At 35.0% G+C, this 12,565-nt stretch overlaps 1 protein-coding gene across 1 annotated transcript in view; it reads right to left on the bottom strand.

Moving 5' to 3' along the window:
* KANSL1L (KAT8 regulatory NSL complex subunit 1 like) overlaps window positions 1-12,212 on the bottom strand; it is a 148,132-nt gene extending 135,920 nt beyond the window's left edge. Inside the window, exon 1 of the mRNA XM_043992796.1 lies at window positions 11,083-12,212. Coding sequence (XP_043848731.1) covers window positions 11,083-12,191 — 1,109 coding nt within the window. The 5' untranslated portion in view covers window positions 12,192-12,212. The remainder of the gene's footprint in view (window positions 1-11,082) is intronic.
* Between the last annotated feature and the right edge of the window lie 353 nt (window positions 12,213-12,565).

Below are 12,565 nucleotides of genomic sequence, written 5' to 3'. Positions count from 1 at the left end.
GAGTATGACTGAAAAGCCTCTTAAATCTGGATCCAAAATCGCTGCATCAGACTCACACTCTGGCATCACCACCTTCTGTGACATTTGCAAGTCAACTCCCTTCTAGGCTCATCTCTAGGTCATCTCTAAGGTCTAGATCTCTTCATTCTAGAGAATACTAGTGCCAACCACAGGGAAGTCTGGCCTGTGTTTGGGTGGGGGAAATGGGGCAAAAACATCACTTTCCCATATGCCACCCCCCAAAAATAGGTATGTTCAGATGATAATTCGTGGCACATATATATAATCCACAAAACCCTAAAAACTTCACATGATTCCCAATTGACCTTCTACTATTTGGTTCTTAAATTCCCTGTTAAACTGAATTTCTTCTAATGAATTAGTAGTATTATAGATTTAATTCAATGAATATTTATTAGGTATCTACTGTGGGCAATACACAGTGTTGGAGGCTAGGGGCACAAAACACAAACATGAAACAATCCTTGCCCTCAAAGAATTTATATTCTAAATAAATTACCAAAATTTTGTGGATTTTAAAATGCAGTAATTAAAATATATTTAAAAGAAAACAGGAAACATGTAACCTATCTTTGTAGTTCTACTAGTATTACATGCAAGTAATAGGAACTTAACAAATGTTCCTTAAATGAAAACATTACAAAGTTAAAAGCAATGTGAATACATTTCCTTTTTCAACCAGCAACTGTCACTTGAAAATTAATATTTGAGATTAGTACCAGGGGCTCTTTTTTATAGCAAAGACTAATGAACTAAATAAAACAAGGAGTGGGAAGGAAAATCAAGTTACTTAATATATTTCTATTTTAATTGCATTTATTTCAGAAAGAAACAATATATTTAAGTCAACTGGCTTTTTAAATTAAGAACTGAGAAAATGCTAGTCTATAAACTCAACTAAAAATACATGCACTCATACATACATATGCATACATACACACACATGCATACCATGTAAACCTTTTACTTTAATATCATGGTCATTTTAGTGCACACACACAAAGTGGAAAGGTAAGGGGAAAAGAAAGAATAGAGAGAGGTAATGAGGGAAAACAGGAAAAAAAGAGGGAGCCACATATATAGAAATAGGGAGAAATATTCATTATTTTATATTCCCATCTTGTAACATCATAGATTATTACTGCTAAAGACATGTAAAGCTATGTTACATTTTCACAAGACGCATAAATAGGATATCATTTCTTAACACTAGTAGTACAGGCTAAATGAAATTCATTCAAGTATTTTTCTTTCTTTGGGGGGGGGGGGCAATGAGAGTTAAATGACTTGCCCAGGGTCACACAACTAGTATGTATCAAGTGTCTGAGGCCGGATTTGAACTCAGGTCCTCCTGAATCCAGGGCCAGTGCTCTATCCACTATGCCACCTAGCTGCCCCCCATTCAAGCATTTCTTATCCTTATTCTAGAAAGAGAAAATATAATTGTTGCACTTTGTTGGGGTTTTTTGAGGCAATTGGGGTTAAGTGACTTGCCCGGGGTTAAAGAACTAGTAAATATCTGAGGCTGGATTCAAACTCCGGTCCTCCTGACTTCAGAGCCAGTGTTGTATCCACTGTGCCACCTAACTGCCCCTTACCCTTTTCTTAATACAATGCAATAAACATTATCAAATACCTATGATATATAAGGTGTTTTGCTAAATTCTAAAGACACAAATATGAAAAACTACATTTCCTATCTTCAAGGAACTAAAATCTAGTCAGAGGGAGGGGGAGAGGGTATGCAAATAACTACCACAAGTAAGAAAATGAAGGTCAAATAAAATAGCATGAGAGATTCAAGGAAGCTGGGCTTACTTCTAAACATGGGGATTACAGAAGTTATCAATGAAGAAGACAGCACCTGGAGTGAACAGCAGAAGTTCAAGGTTTCAAGAACAGAGGAGAGTTGTATCATTAGAATATTCAACCTTGGGGTCAAGACTGAAGAAAAGAACTGAAGCTAGAACAGTCATAGAATGGAAATTGGGGGAAATGATGATAGCAAAATGTAGGTTCAAGAGAACTAGAAGTCAAAGAACATTTTTTTTAAAGTTCATTGAAAAAAAAAAAGTTCATTGAATTGCAATCTCATAGAATCAGTCAGTAGGTATTTCAAAGCCCATCCAGTCCTACTCACATCTAAATGACATTCTTTAACAAGTGATCATATAGCTTTTCTTGAAAACCTGTAGTGAAGAGAGACCTCCTACTTCTTAGGACTGTAATTATTAAACAAAACTCTTCTTCATAATATCCTAAAATTTCCCTCTTTTGCAATTTCAACCCATTGCTGCTAGTTTTACCCTTCAGTCCCCTTGCCTCCCTCAAAATAATAATAATAATAAGAAGAAGAAGAAGAAGAAGAAGAAGAAGAAGAAGAAGAAGAAGAAACAGAAACAATTTAATTCTTCATCATGACAGTACTTCAAATACTTGACAGTCAGATGTCACCCTCATCTGGACATTTTCCAGAAATACAATATCCTTACTAAAATGTGTCAAGAGTAACTGAATACCATGCTTTATATATAGTCTGACTATGGCAGAATTTAGGAGATCTATCATCTCCTTAATCCTGGATATTATGCCTTTTTTAATGTAGTGTAAGAGTTCATTTAGCTTACTTAGTTTTCAAATCACAGCATCGACTTGTATTGCTTATAGCTCACTAAAACCTCTTGGTCTTTTTCAGATGAATAGCAGTCTAGACCCATCTTGTACTTGTAAAATTGATTTTTGGAAAGCAAGTATTAGTTTTTACATTTATCCCTATGAAATTTCATCTTACTAGATTCAGCTACCAACCATCTAGACTGACAAAATCTTTCTGGATCTAAATAGCACCTTTCCAAAGGATATGAACAGGCAGTTTTCAGACAAAGAAATCAAATCTACAATGATATGAAAAAATGCTTTAGACCACTATTGATCAGAGAAATGAAAATCAAAACAACTCTGAGGTATCACCTTATACCTATCAGAGTGGCAAATATAACAAAAAAGGGAAATATTGGATGTTGGAGGAGATGTGGGAAATCTGAGACATTAATCCACTATTGGTGAATTTGTGAAAAGATCCAACCATTCTGGAAAGCAAGTTGGAACTATGCCCAAAGGGCTATAGAATTCTGCATACCCTTTGCCCCAGAAATACCACCGCTAGGTTTATATCCCAAAAACATCCCACAAAAGAGAAAAAGACCTATTTGTACAAAACCATTTCTAGCAGCTCTTTTTGTGGTGACTAAGAATTGGAAATCAAAGGAATGCCCATCAATTAGGGAATGGCTAAACAAGATGTGGTATATGATGGTGATGGAATATTACTGTGCTATAAGAAATGACAAGCATGATGATTTCAGAAAGGCCTGGAAAGACTTATATGAACTGATGTATAGTGAAGTGGGCAGAACCAAGAGAACATTGTGCACAGTGAAAGCAATATTGTTTGATGAAGAACTGTCAATAACTTAACTATTCTCAGCAATACAATGATACAAGACAATTCCAAAGGACTAATGATGAAACATACTATCCACCTCCAAAGAAAGACCTGATATTGATTGAACACAGACTGAAGCATGCTATTTTTCACTTTCATTTTTTCCTTTTATTCAAATTTTCTCATACAAAATGACTAATATGGTAATGTTTTACATAATTGTAAATGTCTAACTTATATCTGATTGTTTATGCCTCAGGGAGGGGACAGGGGAGGGAGGGAAAGAGGGATAAAATCGGAACTCCAAACTATAAATAAAAATGTTTATTATTTTTAAAAAATAAAAAATAAATAAACAACACCTTTCAACATGTTAACTATTCCTGCTGGTTTTGGTCATCAGAAAATTGATGTTATCTAAGTCATCGATAAAAACTGAGCATCTCCCTCCTAGCTAACTTCAAACCATTAAGGACTGCTCTTTGGGTCTATTCATTCAAATAGTTCTGAATGAGCCTAAAGGTATTCTTATCCAGTCTACAAGATTATAGGAGATTCTATTAAATGCTTTGCTAAATTTAGATAGTCTATGTCTATGAGACTCCTCTAGTCTAGTAACCTTATCAAAAAAGGAAATGAGCTTCAACTGGCATGATTTGTTACTGGTGAAAACATTTTGAAACTTTATGATTAATACTTTCTTTTCTACATGTTTACTAATCATCCTTTTAATAATAAGTTTTAGTTTTTCTGACCTAGTCTTGGGTAGGAAGGTTCCTGCAAAAAAGGTAGAGAGGTAAAGAGGGACTTCTGCATCAGTGATGTGGTAGCTAAGGAATCTATCATCAACATTGACAGGGAGACCCAGAAAGGGGTTTCAAAAAAATGCAGTCTGTAAGTTCTATAGGAAATCCTTAAATTTGCTATGAAAAGGAAGTAAACTACAAAAATGCACATTGACACTAGACCTAATACTGGCTGATAAATAAGCAGGAAAAACTCCATACTGTGTCCAGGCACATTTTCCAGAGATTGAAATTAGAATAGAGATTGGCCAAACTATGTGCAATGCTTACTTAATACCTATCACCAGTTTAAAAATATGGATGTCAATGTGGATGCAAACTATATTGAACTTTCTTATTATAATAAAATTATTAAACTGCAGCATTATGTTAATGTTGACACATTCTAAAATTTTGCTAGGAATCTAAGTCAGATTCCCCAATCTGCCAACTCCACTCTCTTCCCTCAGCCTTGTGACTGAGTTTCTATGAGACTGAGTCAATGATCTTTTTGAAAATATATTCTTATACCTCAAGTTCCCTTGAATCTGCATTTTGCTATGATCTTTCTCCCTATTTCCAGCCTGTGACTATTCTAGCTTCAATTCCATTCTTCAGTCTTGACCCCAGGGTCAGTTATTCTAATGACACATCTCTCCTCTGTTCTTCCACCCTTCATCTTCTCCAGCTTGATAACTATAATACCATTATATTTCTTTTTTTTCCTAAAAGATAAATCATATAAACTAATGAATCAGGTATTCAATATTTGACTACCTCTCCCTCATTATTGTAGTTTTGGGGGGGGGTTCATGGAACAAATGATCAATAATATATTTTAAGCTAATGTAAGAAAATAAGGAAGACAGAGTAAGGCAGGAATTTGCCTGAGCTATTCCAAATTCCCCTCTGAGCAATTTTAAAATAATGCCTCAAAACAAATTCTGGAGCAGTAGAATCAACAAAAAGACAGGGTGAAACAATTTTCCAACCCCAGACAACTTAGAAAGTTGACAGGAAATGTCTGTCTCACTGAGGTGAGACTATAGTTAAGTACTTCACTGGCAGGCCAAGCACAAGGCCCCTCCAGTATAAGACCCAAGCCCCCCAAGTCCTGATGCAAGCCAGCAGAAGGTACCACCCCAGCAAACCAGTACAAGTTTTGGGGCAACTGAATCAGCAGCAGGGACTCCTGGAGCTCTCGGACTACAAATGGTAAGGAAGCCAGATAGCTGGTCGGAAGGAGATTACAGGGGACACTTTGCTGGCACTGGGTATAGGACTCTATTGCATTGTCCAATCGGGGATCTGACTCATAGACCCAGGTCACAGTCCCAGGGTGAGCAGAGGCATTAGTACACTAGGGTGTGCAGCTGCAGGGGAGGGGTCCAGGTTGGAAAAAAGAGCTTGCGCTTGCTTATAGAACAGGGCACAGGGGAGGAGCACACCCTTCCTTAGATCATACCAGCTAGGAAGAAATAATAGCTCCCCAAAATTAACTCTGAAAACAGAAGCACAAAAAGCCTCATGATTGGGACAATGCTCTACCCCACCCCCACCCCCAACCCACCTGAGCAGCAGAGCCCAACTTTAACATAAAATTAAAAGTCAAGAAATAGGCTGGAAAATTGAGGAGGGAAAGTAACCTGGCCACAGAAAGTTACTGTGGTGATAGAGAAGATCAAAACACAAATTCAGAAGTGAGCAACAATGTCAAAACAGCTACATGTGAAGCCTCAGAGAAAAACATGAATTAGTATCAGGCCCAAAAAATAACTCCTTGAAGAGCTTAAAAGGGAAAAGAAATGAGAGTGATGCAAGAGAGTCATGAAAAAGGAGTCAAAAGCTTGGTAAAAGAAACACAAAAAGATAGCAAAAGGCGGCAAGAAAATTCACTGAAGAAAATAATTCCTCAAAAATTAGAATTGGGCAAATGGAAGCTAATGACTCTATGAGACTTCAAAAAAACAACATCTCATTGGCAAGACGACTGAGAGATAATTTAAGAATTATTGGATGACCTGAAATCCATGATTAAAAAAAAGCTGAGACCTGACCTTTCAATAAATTATTAAGGAAAATTGTCCTGATATACTAGAACTAGAGGATAAAATAGAAATTGGAAGAATTCACTGGTCATCTCCCAAAAAGATCCCAAAATATGAAAACTCCCAGGAATATTATAGGCAAATCCCAGAACTCTCAGGTCAAAAAGAAAAAAATACTGTAAGCAGACAGAAAAAAAAATTCAAATATTATGGAGCCCACAATCAGGATTACACAAGATTTAACTACTTCTACACTAAAGGACTGGAAGGTTTGGAATATGATATTCCAGAAAGCAAAGCAGCTAGTATTACAACCAAGAATAAACTCCCAGTGAAACTAAGTATAATTCATCAGGGGAAAAAATGGAAAATTAATGTAATAAAGTACTTTTAAGCATTTCTGATGAAAAGACCAGAGCTGAATAGAAAATTTGATTTTCAAATACAAGACTCAAGAGAAGCATACAATGGTAAACAGAAAAAAATATAAGGTATTGAATAAGGTTAAACTGTTTATGTTCCTACAAGGAAGATGATACTTGTAGCCCTTAGGAATTTTATTACTACTAGGACAGTTGGAAGGAGTATACATAGACAGAGGGCATGGATATGAGTTGACTAAGATGGGATGATATCCAAAAAAAACCAAAAAACAAAATTAAGAAGTGAGAAAGAGGGATACACTGGGAGAAGAGGGAAGAGAGAGGTAGAATGGAGGTAAAATGTCCCACACATAAAAGAGGCAAGAGTTATTACAGTGGAGAGGATGATGGGGGAGGGGGGAGGTGTATAGCAGGCAGTACCTAAACCTTACTCTTATTGTGTGGTAAATTTGATTTTTTTTAAAAAAGACAAGAAAACCAAATTACCAGTATCAAAAATGAAAAGAGTGAATTCACCACCAATGAAAAGGAAATTAAAGCAATTATTAGGAGCTGTTTTGCATAATTATATGCCAATAAATCTGACAATCTAAGCAAAAAAAATCAATGAATATTTACAAAAATATAAATTGTCTAGATTAACAGAAGAGGGAATAGAATAACACCTTCTTAGAAAAAGAAATTGAACAGGCAATCAATAACTTCCCCAAGAAAAGATCCCCAGGGCTAAATGGATACCCAAGTAAATTCTACCAAGCATTTAAAAAACAATTAATTCCAATACTATATAAACTATCTAGAAAAATAGGCAAAGGAGGAGTTCTACCTAATGCTTTTTATAATATAAATATAGTGCTGATACCTAAACCAGGAACATCCAAAAGACAAAAAATTATAGACCAATTTCCCTAATGAATATTAATACAAATATGTCACAAGGATCACACACTATGACCAGGTAAGATTTATACAAGAAATATGAGGCTGGTTCAATATTGAAAAAATTATCAGCATATTGACCATATCAATAACAAAATGAACAAAAACCACATGATTATCTCAATAGATGCAAAAAAAAAAGCTTTTGACAAAATGCAACAGCCATTCCTATTAAAAGCACTAGGAAAGATGGGAATAAAAGGAGCTTTCCTTAAAATGATAAGTACTATCTACCTAAAACTATCAGGAAGCATTATCTGTAATGGGATAGTTAGAAGTCTTCCTGTTAAGACAACGGGTGAAGCAAAGATGCCCATTATCATCACTATTCAATATTGTGTTAGAAATGCTCACTATAACAATGAGAAGAAAAAAGAAATTGAAGGAATCAGAATAGATCAATAAGGAAACAAAACTATCACTCTTTGCACATATGATGGTATACTTAAAGAATACTAGAGAATCAACTAAAAACTGTTTGAAATAGTTAACAACTTCAGCAAAGTTGTAGGATATAAAATAAACCCACACAAATTGTCAACATTTCTATATATTATCAACAAAGTCTAGCAGCAAGAGATAGAGAAATCCCACTTAAAATAACTATAGACAACATAAAATACTTGGGAGTCTACCTGCCAACCAAACCCAAGACTATATGAATGAACACAATTACAAATCACTTTTCATACAAATACAGTCAGATCTAAACAACTGGAAAAATATTAATTGCTCATTGGTAGGCTGAGTCAATATAATAAAAATAACAGTTCTACCTAAATTAATTTACTTATTCAATGCCATACCAATTAAACTAACACAAATTATTTTATAAAGCCTGAAAAAAACAATAACACTTCATCTGGAAGAACAAAATGTCAAGAATATCACAGGAATTAATGAAAAAATGTGAAGGAAGGTGACTTAGCCTTGCCAGATCTCAAACTGTATTATCAAGCAGTACTCATCAAAACAATCTGGTACTACCTAAGAAACAATGGTGGATCAGTGGACTAGATTAGGTACAGAACATACAGTAGTAAATGCCAAGAGTAATCTAGTATTTGGTAAACCCAAAGATCCATGTTTTTGGGACAACAACTCACTATTTGACAAAAACTGCTAGGAAAACTAGAAAATAGTTTGGCAGAAACTAGATATAGACCAACATCTCACACCATATACCAAAATAAGGTCAAAATGGGTACAATATTTAGACATAAAAGGCAATACCATGGGCAAATTAGGGGAGCATGGAATGGTTTAACTGTTAGATTTATAGACAAGAGAAGAAATTATGACCAAATAAGAGATAGAAAGCAGTACAAGAGGTAAAATGGATAATTTTCATTATATTAAATTTAAAAGGCTTTGCACAAACAAAACTAATGCAGCCAAAATTAGAAGGAAATAAGAAGGGTGGGGGTGGGGGGGATTTGACAGCAAATGTCTCTGATAAAGACCTTATTTCTCAAATTTGTAAGAATAGAAGTCATTCTCAAATTGATAAATGGTCAAAGGATATGAAAGGCAGTTTTCAGATGAAATCAAAGTTATGTATGAAAGCATATGGGGAAATGCTCTAAATCACTATTTTAAAATTTTTATTAAAAATTTTTTTGCAGGGCAATGAGGATTAAGTGACTTGCCCAGGGTCACACAGCTAGTAAGTGTCCAGTGTCTGAATCCAGATTTGAACTCAGGTCCTCCTGAACCCAGGGCCAGCATTTTATCCACTGCACCACCTAGCTGCCCCCTCTAAATCACTATTGATGAGAGAAATGCAAATTAACAACTCTGAAGTTCTACCTATCAGACTGGCTAATATGACAGAAAAGGAATAAGAAAAATGTTGGAGGAATTGTGGAAAAATTGGGATACCAATGCACTGTTGGTGGAATTATGAACTGATCCAACCACTCTAAAGAGCAATTTGGAACACCCAAAGGGCTATAAAACTGTGTATACTCAGCAATACTACTACTAGGTCTGTATCCCAAAGAATTAAAAAAAAAAAGGAAAAGGACTTATTTGTACAAAAATATTTATAGCAGCTCTTTTTGTGGTTGCAAAGAACTGGAAATTAAGGGAATGTCCATCAACTGGGGAATGGCTGAATAAGATGTGGTATGTGATTGTGACGGAATATTATTGTGCTATAAGAAATGATGAGCAGGATGATTTCAGAAAAACCTGGAAAGATGTGAACTAATGCAGAGTGAAGTAAGCAGAACCAGGAGAACACTGTACATAGTAACAGCAATTATTGTACAATGATCAACTGAATGACTTAGCTATTCTCAGTGATACAATGATCCAAGACAATTCCAAAGGACTCATGATGAAAAATGTCATCCACCTTCATAGAAAGGACTGATGGAGTCTAAATGAAGATTGAAGCATATTATTTTTTTATTCATTTTTTGTAGAGGGGTTTTTTGCCTGTGTTTTCTTTCACAACATGACTAATAAGGAAATATGTTTTGCATGACTGCACATATATAACATATCAAATTGCTTACCATCCCAGGGAGTTGGGAGGAGAGGGAAAGAATTTGGAACCCCCAAAATTTTTAAATGAATGTTTAAAAGTGTTTTTATATGCAAATGGGAAAAATAATATATGTATATGTATGTGTACATATATATAAATGTATCTTTAATATGCAAATATATATGTATAATGTATGTATTCACACATTTGTAAATATATTGCATGTGTGTGTGTGTGTGTATGTGTGTGAAGGTATCTCTCTCATTAGTATGTGGTTGTTTGTGTTGTTGTCTCCCCCATTAGACTATGAGCTTCTTGAGAAAAGAGACTTTTTTGTGAGTTTAGTATAGTACCTGGCACATAGTAGACACTTAATAAATACTTATGTCTTGTTGGAAAAAAAGAAAATGAGATGAAAGTCAGGGGAGAAAAGAGGAAGAGAATTAATAATATAATGAATTTAATTTAAAATGCTGATATGCTAATTTTTCATAAACAAGAAAGAAACCCCTAAGTGAACTAAATTCTGGATTACCTAAACCCAGATTTTAGCCTGAGTACTAGTCAGTAACCTTGGTCAAGATATAAAATAGTCAGATTGGATCATATTTGGGGTAAGATTAAGATCTTCGTCATGAAATAACATAAAACACAAGCGAATATCTAAGGGTGGAAAAAATCCACTTACATACAATTTTTTTATTATTGCCAAAACAAATTGTTGTTTTTTCCTTTTAGTAGAAGCTGAATAATATAGGAAAGCAAATAGAATTTATACATACCCAATTTTACTAGGTAGACAATGTAAATACAAGGGCATACTATTTTTTTTACCATCTAAAAGATACAAAAATGTTGATCTAATTTAGAAATAAGTTTGCTATAACATCCTAATTATTGAAGTGAATGTGTATCATTGCTGGGTACCAAAAAAATTGCTAAATATACAAAACAATTTCACACTTACACCATAACACTTTTCCTAATGGGCATCTCATCCAAATCTTCATCTGAGCTGCTGTCAGTTGCATCAGAATCTAAACCCTCTTCAACATGAGACAACAACCCTGCAGCCGATAGAGCAAACTTCTGAATTTCTGCAATGGAGCACCTCGCAGAACCATTTTTTGTATCTTTCCACAAATCATTCTCTGAATTAGATAAGCAGACTTCTGATTTCATGTCAGTGCATCTGTGGAAACTATTGTCTAGAATTCTGGCAGGTTCATGAAAGATCCTCATTCTTTGGGACTGATGTTTCATAGAGACTTTCATCTGCTGACCATAGTGTTCAACAACATGTTTTGCCAGTAGCATCTGCAAATGTTTCTGAGTTCTTTTGGCCTGGCTAAGGAGAATTTTTTGTTTGCTTACACAATGAAGTAAACGAGCATTCACTTCTTCTTCTTTCTCAGTAGCAGGAGAGCTAAGAAGTACATTCGAGTTCCCAGGCCAAACTTTCTTTTGAGCACACTGCAAAAAACTCTTTTTACTCTCAGCACCAGAAGCTTTATCCAAAAGACCATTCTTTTGGTACCATTTACAGTTTTGAAGCTCCACATTTTCTACACTATTGACTTTCGTTACATTGGAATCCAAAACACTTGGCAAAGCAGTCACACACTGGCTTGTGGTTTCTGATAAAGGTTCCTTTTTGATGAACTCTTCAGAATTAGGAGGACAAATTCTATTGAGCCTAATGCTGGTGCCATTCCTCAGCGTATTTTTTAGCTTATTGCAATTAGGGTCCCCTAATTTCTTTTGTTTATAATTTTCACTATACATGTTTAATGAAGAATTAGAACTCATTAGAAAGACTGTCTGATAATGTTTTGAAGGCTGAGGGGAGCCAAAGTGTTTTAAATTGACAAAATTAGTATTAAGGCTAGGTTCAGGAGTTGGAAACCCCAGCATTGAGCAATTAATCTGTGTGATGGAGTCTCCCTTTAGTTTTTCTTCAACAGTTCCAGGACTTTCCATACAAAGCACTGTGTCAGACTCCATGGTTCTAGACAAAGAAGATGACAAGTGGATACCATGTCCCTTCATTTCGGCCTCTCTCAAAGCTGGGGTCATGGCGACTCCTATGGGTAATTGCAGGAAACCTGGAAATAAAATATGAAAATGAATAATAAAATATTTACACACATAGACATCAAGTTTTTTCAGTGGATTATAACTTTTCTAGATATAGCATTGTACATTTCTGACTTAAAAGAATAGAATGGAGTTCCTTCCCTTTCTAACTCACCTTTCTAACTTCCCTTTCCCCTCACCCTCAGTTTTTTCTATATTAGTGAGACTTTAAATAATTTATAAGGGTGGCAATAAGGACAAAAAGTACTGTTTCTTCTGTAAGACTGAGGCCTAAAACTCCAAATAAAGTTTTGAAAAACCTATACATCATATATGTAGTAAATACTCAAGAATATCTGAGTGCATGAATTAAT

Source organism: Dromiciops gliroides, chromosome 3 (assembly GCF_019393635.1).
Source record: "Dromiciops gliroides isolate mDroGli1 chromosome 3, mDroGli1.pri, whole genome shotgun sequence".
NCBI lineage: Eukaryota > Metazoa > Chordata > Mammalia > Microbiotheria > Microbiotheriidae > Dromiciops > Dromiciops gliroides.
Note: the sequence above shows the minus strand (reverse complement) of the source record. Positions and strands in the feature narration are given on the sequence as shown.